This window comes from Nycticebus coucang, chromosome 10 (genome assembly GCF_027406575.1).
Source record: "Nycticebus coucang isolate mNycCou1 chromosome 10, mNycCou1.pri, whole genome shotgun sequence".
Lineage (NCBI taxonomy): Eukaryota > Metazoa > Chordata > Mammalia > Primates > Lorisidae > Nycticebus > Nycticebus coucang.
The window spans coordinates 59,089,627-59,106,425 of NC_069789.1; the positions used below are offsets into that span (position 1 = coordinate 59,089,627).

The window sequence follows — 16,799 nt, forward strand, 5'->3', positions numbered from 1 at the left end:
CCGGTATCCAGCTAAACTGAGTTTCATTCATGATGGAGAAATTAAATACTGTAATGACATTCACATGTTGAAGAAATTTGCCATAATGAAACCAGCACTCCAGGATATTCTCAGACCTATCCACCATAATGACCAGCACAATTTTCTACCACCAAAGTAAACTCACTCAGACACTTTTGATCAAATTCCAACTTCTACAGTGGCAAAAGAATTAAAAATGTCCACCGGACTTTCGAAAAACTCGATACCCAAAATACTACCAGGCTTATCAATATTCTCAATTAATGTGAATGGCTTAAATTGTTCTCTAAAGAGGCACAGGTTGGCTGACTGGATATGAAAACTCAGGCCAGTTATCTGCTACATACAAGAATCTAATCTTACCTTAAAAGATAAATATGGACTCCGGGTGAAGGGATGGTCATCTATAATTCAGGCAAATGGAAATCAGAAAAAAATCAGGTGTTGCAATTTTATTCACAGACACAATAGGCTTTAAACCAACAAAAGTAAGGAAAGTTAAGAATGGTCACTTCATATTTGTTAAGGGTAACACTCAAAATGATGAGATTTCAATTATCAACATTTATGCACCCAACCAGAATGTGTCTCAATTTATAAGAGAGACTCTAACAGATATGAGCAACTTGATTTCCTCCAGCACCATAATAGTCAGAGATTTTAACACTGCTTTGGCAGTGTTGGATAGATCCTCCAATAACAAACTAAGCAAAGAAATTTTAGACATAAACTTAACCATTCAATAATTGGATTTAACAGACATCTATGGAACATTTCATCCTAACAAAACTGAATACACATTCTTCTCATCAGCCCATGGAACATTCTCCAAAATTGATCACATCTTAGGTCACAAGTCTAACCTCAGCAAATTTAAAAGAATAGAAATTATTCCTTGCATCTTCTTGGACCATAATGGAATAAAAGTTGAATTCAGTAACAACAGGAATCTGCATACTCATACAAAAACATGGAAACTAAATAACCTTATGCTGAACAATAGCTGGGTCATAGACAAAATTAAGAAGAAAATTACCAAATTTTTGGAACAAAACGATAATGAAGACACAAATTACCAGAACCTCTGGGATACCACAAAGGCAGTTCTAAAAGGGACATTCATAGCATTGCAAGCCTTCCTCCAGAGAATGGGAAGAGAGGAAGTTAACAACTTAATGGGACATCTCAAGCAACTGGAGAAGGAAAAGCATTCAAATCCCAAACCCAGCAGAAGAAAAGAATTAACCAAAATGAGAGCAGAATTAAATGAAATTCAAAACAAAAGGTTTATACAACAGATCAATAAATCAAAAAGTTGATTTTTTTTAAAAGATCAATAAAATAGGTAAATCTTTGGCTAACCTAACAAGGAAAGAAAGTGTAAAATCTCTAATTGCATCAATCAGAAATGGCAAAGATGAAATAACAACAGACTCCTCAGAAATTAAAAAAATCCTTAATAATATTACAAGAAACTCTATTCTCAGAAATATGAAAATCTGAAGGAAACAGACCAATACTCGGAAGCATGCCACCTTCCTAGACTTAGCCAGAATGAAGTGGAAATGTTGAACAGGCCTATATCAAGTGCTGAAATAGCATCAACTATACAAAATCTCCCTAAAAAGAAAAGCCCAGGACCCCATGGCTTCACACCAGAATTCTACCAAACCTTTAAAGAGGAACTAGTACCTATACTACTCAATCTTTTCCAAAATATAGAAAAATAAAGAATACTACCCAACCCATTCTATGAAGCAAACATCACCTTGATCCCCAAACCAGGAAAAGACCCAACAAGAAAAGAAAATTACAGACCAATATCCCTAATGAATATGGATGCAAAAATATTCAATAAGATCCTAGCAAACAGAATCCAGCAACACATCAAACAAATTATACAGCATGATCAAGTGGGTTTTATCCCAGGATCTCAAGGCTGATTCAATATACGTAAATCTATAAATATAATTCAGCACATAAACAAAATAAAAAACAAAGACCATATGATTCTCTCAATTGATGCAGAAAAAGCTTTTGATAATATCCAACATCCTTTCATGATCAGAACACTTACGAAAATGGGTATAGAGGGACATTTCCTAAACTGATAGAGGCCATCTACAGCAAACCCACAGCCAATATCGTATTGAATGGAGTTAAATTGAAATCATTTCCACTCAGATCAGGAACCAGGCAAGATTGCCTATTGTCTCCACTGCTTTTTAACATTGTAATGGAAGTCTTAGCCATCGCAATCAGGCAAGAAAAGATAATCAAGGGTACCCATACAGGGTCAGAGGAGATCAAACTTTTGCTCTTTGCAGACGATACGATTGTATATCTGGAAACCCCCAGGAATTCTATTATAAAACTCTTAGAAGTGATCAAGGAATCACTGAAGTAGCATCTGAGGTTACAAAATCAACACTCATAAATCTGTAGCCTTTATATATACCAACAATAGTCAAGCTGAAAAAACAGTGAAGGATTCTATTCCATTCACAGTAGTACCAAAGAAGATGAAATATTTGGGAGTTTACCTAACAAAGGATGTGAAAGATTTGTATAAAGAGAACTATGAAACTCTAAGAAAAGAAATAGCTGAAGATGTTAACAAATGGAAAAACATACCATGCTCATGGCTGGGAAGAATAAACATTGTTAAAATGTCCATACTACCCAAAGCAATATACAATTTTGATGCAATCCCTATTAAAGCTCCACTGTCATACTTTAAAGATCTCAAAAAATAATACTTTGTTTTATATGGAATCAGAGAAAAACTCGAATAGCCAAGACATTACTCAGAAATAAAAACAAATCAGGAGGAATTATGCTACCAGACCTCAGACTATACTATAAATTAATAGTGATCAAAACAGCCTGGTACTGGCACAAAAACAGAGAGGTAGATGTATGGAACAGAATAGAGAACCAAGAGATGAACCCAGATCCTTACCATTATTTGATCTTCAATAAGCCAATTAAAAACATTCAGTGGGGAAAAGACTCCCTATTTAACAAATGGTGCTGGGTGAACTGGCTGGCAACCTGTAGAAGACTGAAACTGGACCCACACCTTTCACCACTAACTAAGATAGGCTCTCACTGGAGTAAAGATTTAAACTTAAGACATGAAACTATAAAAATACTAGAAGAGAGTGCAGGGAAAACACTTGAAGAAATCGACCTGGGAGAATATTTTATGAGGAGGACCCCCCCGGGCAATGGAAGCAACCCAAAAATACATTACTGGGATCTGATCAAACTAAAAAGTTTCTGCACAGCCAAGAACACAGTAAGTAAAGCAAGCAGACAGCCCTCAGAATGGGAGAAGATATTTTCAAGTTATGTCTCTGACAAACGTTTTATTACCAGAATCCACACAGAACTCAAACATATTAGCAAGAAAAGAACAAGTGACCCCATCTCAGTGTGGGCAAGGGACTTGAAGAGAAACTTCTCTGAAGAAGATAGGCGCACAGCCTACAGACACATGAAAAAAATGCTCATCATCCTTAATCATCAGAGAAATGCGAATCAAAACTACTTTGAGATATCATCTAACTCCAGTAAGATTAGCCCACATCACAAAATCCCAAAACCAGAGATGTTGGCGTGGATGTGGAGAAAAGGAAACACTTCTGTACTGCTGGTGGGAATGCAAACTAATACGTTCCCTTTGGAAAGATGTTTGGAGATCACTTAGGGATCTGAAAATAGACCTGCCATTTGATCCTACAATTCCTCTACTAGGTATTTATCCAGAAGACCAAAAATCACTTTATAACAAAGATATTTGCACCAGAATGTTTATTGCAGCCCAATTCATAATTGCTAAGTCATGGAAGAAGCCCAAGTGCCCATCGACCCATGAATGGATTAATAAATTGTGGTATATGTACAACATGGAATATTATGCAGCCTTAAAAAAAGATGAAGACTTTACTTCTTTCATGTTTACAGAGGATGGAGCTGGAACATATTCTTCTTAGCAAAGTATCTCAAGAATGGAATAAAAAGTATCCAATGTACTCAGCCTTACTATGAAACCAATTTATAAATACCCACACTTTCATATGAAAGCTATAACCCAACTATAGCCCAACAAGAAGGGGAAAGAGGAGAGGGAGGGAAGGGGAGGAGGGAGGATGGGTGGAGGGATTGTAATTGGTGGAACCATACCTATGGTTCATTTTACAAGGGTACAAGTTAAATCTACTAAGTGTAGAATATAAATGTCTTAACACAATAACTAAATGCCATGAAGGCTATGTTAACCAGTTTGATGGAAGTATTTCAAATTGTATATAAAACCAGCACATTGTACCCCATAATTGCATTAATGTACACAGCTATGATTTAATAATAATAATAATAAGAACATCAGGTTTTGAACTCAAAATGTGAGAGTTTGGAGTTATGTACCATTTTTAAGTCATTCATTTATTCACATTCAATGACTACTTTACTAAGAATCTACTATGTATAAAGCACTGAAGATAGATACAAAAGTGGTTAAAATGACGCAGTCCCAACAACCCCATTTCTTTGTGGGCAAGAGACTCGAACAGAAACTTCTCTGAAGATGACAGGTGAATGACCAACAAATACATGAAAAAATGCTCATCATCTTTAATCATCAGAGAAATGCAAATCAAAACCACTTTGAGATATCACCAAACTCCAGCAAGATCAGCCCACATCACAAAATCCCCAAACTGCAGATGTTGGCATGGATGTGGAGAAAAGGGAACACTTCTACACTGCTGGAGAGGTTGCAAACTAATACAGCCTTTTTGGAAAGAAGTATGGAGAACTTCTTCTGACCTACCATTTGATCCCGCAATATCATTACTAGGTATCTACTCAGGTGAACAAAAATCACTTTAAAACAAAGACATTTGCACCAGAATGTTCACGGCAGCCCAATTCATAATTGCCAAGTAGTGGAAGTGGCCTAACTACCCATCAACCCATGAATGGATTAACAATTTGTGGTATATGTATACCATGAATACTATGCAGCCATAAAAAGGTGGAGACTTCATTTCTTTTATGTGTACTTGGATGGAGCTGGAACATATCCTTCTTAGTAAAGTATCTCAAGAATGGGAGGGAAAGTATCCAATGTGCTCAATACTATTCTGACACCAATACGTAATCACTTACACATACTTACAAATGATGAAACAAAAATATAGTCCAGAAAGGAGGAGGGGAGAAGAAGAATGCGGGAGGGGCGTGGGGAGGGCTAATGGAGGGAGGGTATTTGGCAGGATTTCACCTAATGTGCACAATGTAAGGGTACGTTTCAAAACAACTAAGTGTATTATACATGTCTTACCACAAAAAATAAGTAAGGGAGATGGTGGTTATGTTAATCAGTTTGATTGAAGCATTCCACATTGTATATCAAATCACCACATTGTACCCCATAAATGTATACAGTTATGATTTAATAAAAATTAAGTTAAAAAAAAAAGAAAGAAAGAAAATGTGCCTGGAGATTTAAATCATTCAGAAAAAAATCATTATCTTTGGGAAAAAGAATAACCCAGTCCTTGTCATTCTGAGTTTAGAGGAGGCAGACATTAATAAAACATCCACACTTGCACACAAAATGTAAAGTTGCGTAACAGTCAGGTATTAGGAAGAGAGGTACAAAGTGCTCTGGCAACTCCAGTAGGGTGGTTTCCATCACCTGGGAGACTGCCTTTTCTGCAGATGAGTTGCCTACTGAGCAACAATCTGAAGGATGAATATTAAAGCAGCCAACAACAAGCCTAGCCTTGTTCTAGGCTATCTTTTCAGTGATGTTTGTATAGCAAACAGGCTTGGAAGATAGAAATAGTGTCTCCCTCCCTCTGTTTTCCATACAGTAATAAAGATAATGCCCCCTTCACGTTGGGCTAGCTAAGATGAGGCAGGCCTATTTCTTATTATAAAAGATTTGGGTTCCTTAAACTAGAGTCTTCTGCTATGATGTGAACTATTGCATTCACAGCATCTACCTAGGTTCCTCCAGCATCACACCTTTGGGACTTGGGAGCCAAGAGAAACTAACTTGAACATGACTTTCATGGTGCTTGCTACACCAGGAATAACAAAAGTCTCGTGTCTCTGACCTAGGAGTCTCATGTCCTCTGCCAGCATCCATGAGATTATGGCTATCTATCTCATTAACTTGCATGTAGCACAAAATCTCAGACCCTTCACTGTTATTGACAGGCAAATAAACAGCACATACTAGGGAGGGCCACTAGAGAGAAAGTAGAGCAAAGATCTGAGAGAAGATAGAAGACATCATGGGTGGAATTAGGAAGTGAGGAGGATGTGGTGTGAGGTGAATTCATGGCACCCTTTGCCATTCCTGCTGAGGCAAGTCCAGGGGGGTCTTAGCTATTTGATGTGATAATGTCACCTTCATGCAGAACATCTGAGTCTGACTGAGTCTGAAGAGCACAGGACAACAAGACTTAAGACAATCTGAGCCTGTGACATAATTCTTAACAAAGGAAGAGAATGAAAATAGAAGGTATTTTCTTAACACCCTGTACTCTGTATGAAGATTTTTGCATGCATGTGGCAAGCACTTTGTAATATCTCTGTTAGAAAAGAGAGGGAGTCCTCCTCTCTGTGCCTGAAACAAGTAAGAAAAAGTTATCCTTGACTGTCTTTGCTATCAAACATCTTGGATACAAAAAGAGACAATCACCTTAAAGGGATGAATAGTGATCCTTTAGTACACACAATATGGTTCTAGGCAAATCACTTTTTTCCCTGGTCTTCTTAGAATGAAGAAGAGAGACTGCTCAAATTTTATAGGAACAGAAAAGGAGAGAGGGAAAGTGGAGGAAGAGAGGAGAGAGACCTCACCAAAGGAGGGCTGCAAAACCAGCATGGGTAAAATCTGGTTATTACCTAACATAACTGTAAAAATAAAAAGCCTTTGTTGTAAAGTCCTCTGACCTATTCTGGCTCTTGGATTTCTGAACCTTTCATTCAATGCCTATTAATTAATTTATAGCTTACAAAGAATGGAATTGTTCAGGATCTTTGGCCAGCAAAAGTATCCACAAACAGGGGCCGAACCAGGCAGAGCCTATTAAAGAAAGAAGTTTTATTTTGATCCTAGGCGTGATGAGGAGTCATTGAAGGATTTAGAGAGGGGCCACATCATTAGGCTTTGGTTCTGAGGTTATCTGTGCAGCTGCTGCTCTGGGTAAATCTCCAATAGCCTGTGTTTCTTCTGTGGCGTCTCCCTGTAGACCCAGGCTTGCAAAAGATCCTTCTTAGCTCATCCTTACTGGCACTTCAAAAAGGAAGCAAAAAGCATCAGGGCTCAAACATACTTGGGAATTTCCCTCTCTTTCCCCAGCTTTCCCTTTAAATAATCAGCTTGTAAACTGCTAAAGGGCATGAATCCAAAAGAAGCTGTCAGCTCAGGGCTCTTGGCTTTTCCTCCTCCCAAGGCTCTCTGGCCTTGACCTAGAGTTTCCTGCAGGGCTGGGAGAAATAGCCCCAAGACAGAGAGTTTGGGGGTGGGAGAGACGTCAGGTGTGGGAAAGCTGAGCCCAGGGAGAAAATAACAGCCTTGTTTAGGGCACTGTGTCTTATATAACTCAATTGTGCCCAGTTTCAGCTGGCCAGGGGCCTGGACTGAGGGATGGAGATGCAAAGGTAGAGGCTGCCAGAAAATCCAGGAAACTGCTGGCAAGAAGAGCAAGTGGTGGGGTACAGAAGGAACAGGAGAAAGGCCTTAAGAAATCAGGCTGAGTCACAGTCCCCAAAGCTCCCATCATCACCCTGGTGGCTCTTCTGCTGGCACATGCCTCACAAAGACCTGGCCCAAAATTTTCAAAACTCTGGGATTTCCCAATTCCTCTACTTCTCCCCTAGTAGCTGGCAGCACTCCCCCCTCCTCCACTTGCCAGCCTCGTGGTTCCCTCATTGACACACAGCTCAGTTCCCATAAAAGGGATGGAGGGGGGCACAGGGGAGTGGAGTGGGACAGGTATAAAAAGGAAGTGCAGGGCCTGGGGAAGAGGCCCTGTCGAGGGGGCTGGGCACCAGAAGCTGGTAGGCACAGGAAGAGGCTGTGCTAGAAGAGGCCCCACCCCACCCAACCTGCTCTGCTGCAGCCAGGATGTGTCGGAGGGTGGCTCAAACAGGTCTCTGGGCTGGGCAAGGCCAGATCAGGATTGTGGGTTTTCAGACAGCCCTCCGAGCCACTGCCTAGTGCGACCTTGGCCACCTACCAGCAGTGGAGGGAAAAAGACAGCGGGGGTGGGGGTAGGAGAGTGGGAGTGGGGAGGAGAAGCTGAGCCAGGGGAAGAACTGAGTTTGCAACCCCAGGAAAAGGAGGGGAGGAGGGAGGCCTCGGCTGCCCAGAGTGGGAGCAGAAGGAAGGGCAGGATGCACTTGCAGGAGTCTGACCCTGGATTTCCCTCCAGGCTTTGCGGTCCTGGCGCTGCTCCAATACTGTAAGTAACACCCAACCCCCAACACACACACACACACACCTCTCTCTCTCTCTCTCTCTCTCTCTTTAAATCTGGGGAACATGGCAAGGGTGCCAGATGTGTAGAGGAGGTCTTGGTACCAGGGAGACACTTTTCCAGTTTCTTCTCTGATTCAAATGGCTTGGAAATATTCACCTTTGTTAAACTGCAGTAATGGGTATATGGATGTTTATTACACTGTCTCTACTCTTTTGTGTGTTTGAAAATGCTCAAACTAATAAAATTTAAAAGGTTCAAGTTCAGCGAAGAGCTCGACTAACAGCCCATGGGAACCACTAACACAAGCCCAGTAGCTGACGGATGAGTAATGTCCCCTGTTTTTCCTTCATAAGCACAAGGGCAGAAAATATTTAATTTGCAGCAGGAGAAATTAGAATTGGAGGAAAGGAAGAATTTCCTGGTCCATTGTGATATTGTGCCCCAGCTTGCAGCATGTGCTGAAGGAGCCCAGGACTGTCCAGTCTGGGCCACAAGTTAGGGGCACCCCCACCACAGTGGGAAGCACAGAGTCCTTCTCCATCAGGGACTCCATTACAAGTCCCAAAAAGCTCCAGCATGAAGGCCAGGGCCATCTTCTGACACTGGCTGGCTCAGGCTGGGTCCTTTCACTCCCTCAAAGCCTCTGCCTCCAAGAAGCCCCTTGTTCCTGCAGAAGTCTCACTTTACCTTTATTCCTCAGCTCCTACCCTCACCCCACACAATGTTTAGTCTGCAGTGCGTACTCATGTCCTACATTTAATCTTTTCTAAGCATTTTCAGAATAGGCCTTATTTTCATCACACTGGGAACTCCACAGAGGCAGTGGTACGGAACCAGCTCCTTTCATTTGAGAATTCCGACATTGCTCACAACTCTGCCCCCGACTCCCCCCACCCCACTTCACCCCACTGGTGTGCAGCTCTGGGCTCTGCCAGAGGTCTCTTGCTGAATCCTCTTGCCCAGGCCCCATCCCAGACTTCTCCTTCAGGCTCTGCATACAAACTAGTCTGCTACTACACCAGCTGGTCCCAGTACCGGGAAGGCGATGGGAGCTGCTTCCCAGATGCCATCGATCATTTCCTCTGCACCCACATCATCTACAGTTTTGCCAACATAAGCAACAATCAGATCGACACCTGGGAGTGGAATGATGTGACGCTCTATGATACGTTGAACGCACTCAAGAACAGGTTGGGCCATGGGCTGGCCCGGGCAGGAGGCAGATCAAGGGTTAGATGGGCTGGTCCGAGGGCACCCTGTCAGGAGAAGGGATGACGGCCCACAGTTCCCACCTCTGGGTGGAGAATTGGAGGCCCTGGAATTAAATGGGAGGAGATGATGAAGGCAGGTGCTGGGCAGTATTTGGAGGTGACATTAGGAGTAGCTTGTAGGAGGCACAGCTGAGCTCCCCTAGGAAGAGAGAGCCTTCTCTTCTCCAGGGTGCACATCCAATGCTCATGACTCTACTTTGCCATACTCTGGCTTCCCCCCTAGGGGGAATAAAAATGGGCAGTATATCTCAGGGTAACGGCCATAAAGTCTATGACCTTGCAGAGTACTAAATCTCAGGGTTGGGAGGACTTCAGAGGTCTAATCCAACCTCTCACCCAAAGCTAGAAATCTATTGTGGTCTCCCAGTCATGGGGCCACCCAGTGTTACAACAAACTCATTCAATCCCTGCCCTCCCCACCTCCCTATGCCCCACAGGAACCCCAACCTGAAGACCCTCCTGTCTGTTGGGGGATGGAACTTTGGCTCTGAAAGGTAGGACCCATTCCCCAGGGGAAGGACCACAGGGGACGAGGGAATAGGATCTAGGAGGCCCTTGTGGAGGTTACAGGGACTCCAGACCAGACTGCTTGGGCACAGTGTCCTACCTGGTTGACAGGAGCCAGCCTCATGTAGAGCTGAGAAATCAGAGAGGGAGAAGGATCTCAGGGAAGGCTCACAGCAAGTCGACAACAGATGTCCTGGTTCCCTGCCAAGGCTCCGTTTATTACCTCTCAGGGCTGAAAGCAATGGACTTTCTGGGGCCATTGCCATAAGGGGTAGAAGGGGAGGGATAAAAACCAGTAGGGAATCTGGGTGGGCCTAGAAACCCTGGGAGAAATCCTGGGAGTAGACAGAGGTGAAGCAGGGCTTTAGAAGGGGATGAGGATGGCCACAATGGCTCCCCCTTCTGGCGTCTTTCCCCACCATTGTCCCCTGTTACCCTCCCAACAGCACTGAGAGCTGTTATAATTATTCCCATTTAACAGATGAGGAAAATGAGACTCAGATTACAATCTGATCAAAGTGGCTGGCTTAGTGAGTGTTGGAGCTGAGCTTGGAGACCAAGAATATCGGGCTCCAAAGAACATGCTCTACTCAGAAGCCCAGAGCTTGGTCTTGTCCCAACCACGCCCTCCGAGAGCTGTGTGCATGCAGGCTCCCAGCTCCCCTGCCCTGGAAATTCCACCATCAAATGGCCAAGGAACCTAGCGTATCAGTGGGAGTGATTTCAATCCTAGATTTTCCAAAATCTACAGGGATGATTTCTGTCCTAGATTTTCCAAAATAGCCTCCAACACCCAGAGTCGCAGGACTTTCATCAAGTCGGTGGCACCCTTTCTGCGGACTCATGGCTTTGATGGGCTGGACCTAGCCTGGCTTTACCCTGGTCGGAGAGACAAGCGGCATTTCACCACCCTGATCAAGGTGCGGCTCAGGGAGACAGGCAGGCGTCAGGGAGGCGGTGGGTTAGAGGCTGTCTTCAGCTGATATCCTCCTGAGGACAGGCACAGAGTGACTCAGCCTTCTTGCTGCAGGGTGCTCAGACTCTGAGTTCTGGAGATCTTACACAGCGAGACCATGGCGGGAGATGGGGGTGGGTTCTAAGAGGCAGAATGTTGTCACTGAGCAGAGCACTCAGTCATCACTGTCCACTCAGTGGACTGTCCATTGTCCACACTTCAGTCCCACACTGACATGATCTGTTACCCAGCAGGCACTGTGTCCAGGGGCACTCAGCTCCAGCTAGGGGCATCCTAAGCCTCTCCAAGTTACCCAGGGGTAGAGCAATAGCCTAAACCAATGTTTTTCAACCTTTTTATCTCACACCATATGTGAACCTGTAGTTAAATCCACTTAAATTATCTGGATCAAAAAAAAAAAAAGTCTAAAAAAAAAATATACTTACTTTGCTTTGAATATCTTTCAAAATAATTTAATTAATGATCTTTAAATTTTTTTGTGGCACCCCTAAGATCCTCCCACAGCACACCAATGTGCTGAGACACAGAGGTTGAAAATCACTGGTCTAAACAGATATCCACAAAGCCAAGATAAATCACATTAACTTTGTGATTTTTACATACCAACTGGAGCAAAGCACAAGTTGAAGGCAAGTGTCTTCCAACATTGTCCATGGGCTAGTTGGGATACCAACTGTTCTGATGGTCCTCCCAGGACAGGGAGTACTTGAGTGCTGAAGGGTGTGCATGGGGTTTGGAGATGAGATTGGTCTGAACAATTTTTTAGGCAAAGGATGGGCAGCCCTGAGGATGGGACCGCTGATAAGCCCTTTTAACCTTTCCGCTGAGCCCCAGGTTGGGGACCACAGCAGATAGGGACAGCCAATGAGGTGCTCGGGGACATCGGCCTCTCTCAACAACTCTCTCACACCGCCTGGGTCCCTTTTACTCACCTGCCTGTCTCCTATCTAGGAAATGAAGGCTGAATTTGCAAAAGAAGCTCAGCCAGGAAAAGAGCAGCTCCTACTCAGCACAGCATTGTCTTCGGGGAAAGTCACCATTGACAGCGGCTATGACATTGCCCAGATATCGCAGTGAGTCTCCTGTCCCCAGAGGCCTATCCAGAGGGCACGGCAGACATTCCACCTTCCCCACTGGCCATACCACTCTGTGTAGACTCAGCAGACTGGGATTCTAGTCCCAGTTCTTCCAAAACTTCAACGTGTGATCTTGAGCAAATCACTTCCCCCACCCCTGCCTCAGTTTCCCCATCTGTCAAACAGGGTATAATAATCTCTGCCTTTCCTTCTTCACATGGGTGTTACTAACTGGCTGAGAAAATTGCTATTGAATGCATTTTGGAAAAGGAAGTAGAAAAACTGTAGAAATCCTTTCTTTTTGCCAGGCTAGCAGAATGCTAGTCCCCAGAGAGGCAATAGAGCAGCAGCAATATTTATCACTTCTAGAATGCTGGGGAGTGCTCAAGGTGCTCTCACACACACACAACCCCCTTTCGTGTACACCTGGCCTCCTCTTCACCCCGCCCCCTGCGCATGTGAGCAGATCAGTCAACCACCAAGCACTTCATCTCACTGGAGAGCAGAGGCCTGGATCTTGGGAGTAAGGAACAAAGACTCTTCCAAAGGACTTTAGAATCTTCTTAGGATCTTAGGGAGATGTGGATTCAGTGCTTAGTTAATCAGTACTTTAAAGGCGGGAAAGATGTGGCTCTGAACCATTTGCCCAAATATCTGGAGCTGACCTTCATACAATCCACCCACGGTCACCTCACCTGAGCGGGCATAGACCTCCTCACTTCAGTGTATCTTAGCTGCCAGGTCGGCCTTTGGTCCTGCTCTTTCCTCCACTAGGCTGTCTGTTGATGCTACTTTTAATCTGCCTTCACCATGATGAGCGTGGCAGGAATGGAGGGCGTGAGGTGAGATGGAGGCCAGCTCTCAGACTGGGCATAACAGAAGGCCCTGTTCTTGCCTGAAGTGCCCTTGTGGGACCCTGAGCCCACACTCTGACATGGCCCAGGGGAGGTGGGCCAGCAGCCAGGACAGCAGTCCTTAGGAACTGCTGGGGTTTGCTTTAATGCCCTGTCCAGCAGCTGCCTGCTGTCCTTGCTCATATCCTGCAGGAGCCTTAAATGTGAGGCCAAGAGATTTTCTAATGTCTTGCCTTGCCCTCCATCCCCTTCCTTCCCAGACACCTGGATTTCATCAACCTCCTGACCTACGATTTTCATGGAGCCTGGCGCCAGACCACAGGACACCACAGCCCTCTGTTCCGAGGCCAGCAGGATGCGAGTCCTGACCGATTCAGCAATGTTGTGAGCACCTGGAAGGAGGGCGGGCCGGGGTGGGGTCTGCAGAGACCTGCCACCTGCCAGTGTTCGTATACCCCCCCCTACTCCTCAGCACGGTCCTGCAAAAGTGGGGTTATGGGCCCCATTTCACAGATGAGGAAACCGAAGCCCCAAATCTATGCATCCTCCATGGAAAGGTGGCCTGCAGGGTGTACAGAGTGAAGGCAGGGGCAGCATGGGGAGAGGCTGGGGCTGAGCTGGGAGTCTAGCCTCAACCTACCATTCACTGGCTGTACAACTGCCACCAGTTATCTGATTTTGGCATCAGTTGAATAATAATAATCCTTTCCTATGCCTAAGAGGATTTTTTTGAGAACGAAACTATAAACTTCATTTTAAACTGACAGCATCAGTTTCCAGAGGGACAAAGAGTCCCAGAGGCACCATATACCTGGGACCCGTCGGAGCAGCGTCTCAGATGCACGGCCTCTCCCACCCGCGCACTACCAGCCCAGCTAACCGCTTATCTGTCCCTGCTCCATCTCCACCCAGGACTATGCTGTGGGGTACATGTTGAGGCTGGGGGCTCCTGCCAATAAACTAGTGATGGGCATCCCCACCTTCGGGAAGAGCTTCACTCTGGCCTCTTCTGAGACGGGTGTCAGAGCCCCAATCTTGGGGCCGGGAATACCAGGCCGGTTCACCAAGGAAGCAGGGACCCTCGCCTACTATGAGGTAATGGAGTGGGGGTAAGATTCCCTCAACATCACCAGCAGCCCTGGGGAAGGCGATCCCCGCCATATCCTTGATTTCTCTCCTTTGGAAACTAGAAGAAAGTTTAGCTGGCCTGTTATGAGGAAGAGGAAGGGAGAGGTTAGGCCTTTTGCTGCTAAAAGTCTCCCGCAGGTGCAAGCACGCGGGTCTGTATCACAAGCTCCCAGGATAGCCCTCTGGTCTCGGAGCTGAGGTCTTCCCTCCAGCCTGGGAAAGAGCAACGGCAAGAGGCAGAAGTTTTGTCTCAGCCTCGCCTCTTCTGCTCTGTGGCCTCAGGCCCCCATTTTTTAGATCCCTGTTTGAATGGAAGAAGCTAATCAGAACCTCCTCTAGAGAGCTCACCTAAGGCAGCAAATTCTGGGACTTTTGTGTCTGTTTTACATAAATTTGCATGAAGCCTCCAGCCTGTAGACCCAGGAGAGTGAGGCTACAGGATGAAGCTGGGACTGAAAGAAGTTTGGGGAGTGACATCTCCCAGTGACCTGCCAAGACGTGGCATGACTTCTCACACTACCCCTGCCCTATTCTCTGCTCAGATCTGTGACTTCCTCCACGGAGCCACGGTCCATAGACTCCTCGGCCAGCAGGTCCCCTATGCCACCAAGGGCAACCAATGGGTAGGATATGATGACCAGGAGAGTGTCAAAACCAAGGTAGGTCTCCCTAAGGCCACACCTCAGGGTAAGGAAGGAGGAGGCCGGGCTCCATGCAGCCAGCTTCCAGTCCCCTGCACTGAAGGCAGGACTGGACCAGCCGAGGGCAGGTCTCAGGCCTGGCCACAGAGCACATTCTGTGTGCCAGGCCTGAGACCCCCATACACACCCTGCCCTCTCTGGGCCCTCCCTGCCAGGTGCAGTACCTGAAGAACAGGCAGCTGGCAGGCGCCATGGTGTGGGCCCTGGACCTGGATGACTTCCGGGGCTCCTTCTGTGGCCAGAATCTGCGTTTCCCTCTCGCCAATGCCATCAAGGATGCACTTGCTGCGACTTAGCCCTCTGTCCCGCACACAGTGGGGGCCAGCTGGCTGGGAGCTGCCCTGCTGAGTCCCCAGCTGATCTTCAGTCCCCCTCCCTTGGGACCTGTGCAGAAGGCCACAGTACTGAGATTTGAGCTCAGCCCTGGTGGACAGGGAGTTGGATGGGGCTGTGAGGACTGTGAGCTCCTGGGGACCAGCACAGTGTGAGACACAGGATCAGCATAGACCTGTTGAAATGCTCACAGACCCCAAGTCTGGCACTAGGGAATTTCTTCAACTCCCTTCACTGCAGCTCTCCTTATCAAAGGACACCATTTTGGCAAGCTCTCCCACCAAGTAGCCAAACATCCTACAAGACACAGTGACCATCCTAATTATACTCTCTGCAAAGCCCAACTTGAAACCTTCACTTAGGAACATAATCATGCCTCCTACCCTACTTCCCTTTCCTAATTCCACAGCTGCTCAATAAAGTATAAGAGCTTAACACTGCGATGGCACTTGCTTTGGTCTGTGTGGACCCACAGGACCCATTGGACTCACCTCCCCCATCTCTTCTGGATTCCTTTCCCTGAGGCTTAGAAGCCCTAAGCTTAAGGAAGAGAGGCCACTGTGTCCTCTGCTGGGGCCCATGGAGCCCCAATGGGAGGCCAATACCCTTAGATTCAGTTGCCCTGGGTTTGACCCCTGCACTGCCGATGGCCTTCCAGATAGTAAAGTCACAGCTATCCAGACCTCTTAGTTAAGTTCCTTGTTGAAAGAAAGATTTTCTATTTCCAAAGGCTAGCAGGCTCTGGAAAAGAAGCCCTTTAATCCCAACATTTCATCTCTTGTGACCCATGGCAAGGTGGTGGGAGCTGACCACAGAGCCAGTTTAGAAAGCCCTGAACCCTGGCCTCTTAGGGCCAGAAGGAAAGTATGGTCATCTCACTGACCTCCCTACCTCCCAGGGCTGGAGTCTTTGCAGAGCGCTTGAGAAATGGTCCTATAACTACCCCACCCCCCTTAATCCCAGTGGGGGTTAGCTCATTCCCTTGGAGGTAGCCCATTCCATTGCTGGGCTGAAATCTGTTGGTGGTCCTAGTGCTGAGCTTAGCCCTCTGTCCTGTTCTCCCCTCTCTTCGTACTCATCCCTCAACCCCAGTAAAGTTCAAAATACCTCTGTTCAAGCCTGCCTGAGACACAAGGTGAGGGGGAGGATGGGATGGGTGGGCTCAAAAGACCAGCCAGGTCTCCAGCCTTTACAAAGTGGAGGTGAAGATACTCACACCAGGCTACTGTGGATTTCCAAGGCCCTAGGCATGCCTTTGTTCAGAGAGAGTCCAGGTACACACTCCAAAACTGAAGAAAATTGATTTGCAGATTCCTTCATGTTTGGATTATCATTGACTTGGGATATTCACAAGTGGCCTGGTTTGTGACTTTGGTTTGCGATGTAGGGAAGGAAATGTCTGAAATCTAAACTAGCTGGAGCTGG

General features: G+C 45.8%; 1 protein-coding gene across 1 annotated transcript; it reads left to right on the plus strand.

Annotated features, from left to right (window-relative positions):
- Window positions 1–7,976: 7,976 nt before the first annotated feature.
- On the plus strand, window positions 7,977–15,814 carry CHI3L1 (chitinase 3 like 1). Its single transcript, XM_053608324.1, has 10 exons — window positions 7,977–8,198; window positions 8,481–8,510; window positions 9,517–9,718; window positions 10,237–10,293; window positions 11,076–11,226; window positions 12,234–12,355; window positions 13,473–13,596; window positions 14,125–14,307; window positions 14,883–14,999; window positions 15,197–15,814. The coding sequence occupies exons 1-10, from the start codon at window positions 8,174–8,176 to the stop codon at window positions 15,335–15,337; spliced, it is 1,152 nt and encodes a 383-aa protein (XP_053464299.1). The 5' UTR covers window positions 7,977–8,173; the 3' UTR covers window positions 15,338–15,814.
- Window positions 15,815–16,799: the final 985 nt, after the last annotated feature.

What these genes read in the sequence shown, in the direction of transcription:
- CHI3L1 (XM_053608324.1), top strand. Translation starts at nt 8,174, where the DNA reads ATGTGTCGGAGGGTGGCTCAAACAG. An exon ending in TTGAACGCACTCAAGAACAG is followed by an intron (nt 9,719 to 10,236) that starts GTTGGGCCATGG and finishes TATGCCCCACAG; the next exon opens with GAACCCCAACCTGAAGACCC. An exon ending in TGGAACTTTGGCTCTGAAAG is followed by an intron (nt 10,294 to 11,075) that starts GTAGGACCCATT and finishes TTTCTGTCCTAG; the next exon opens with ATTTTCCAAAATAGCCTCCA.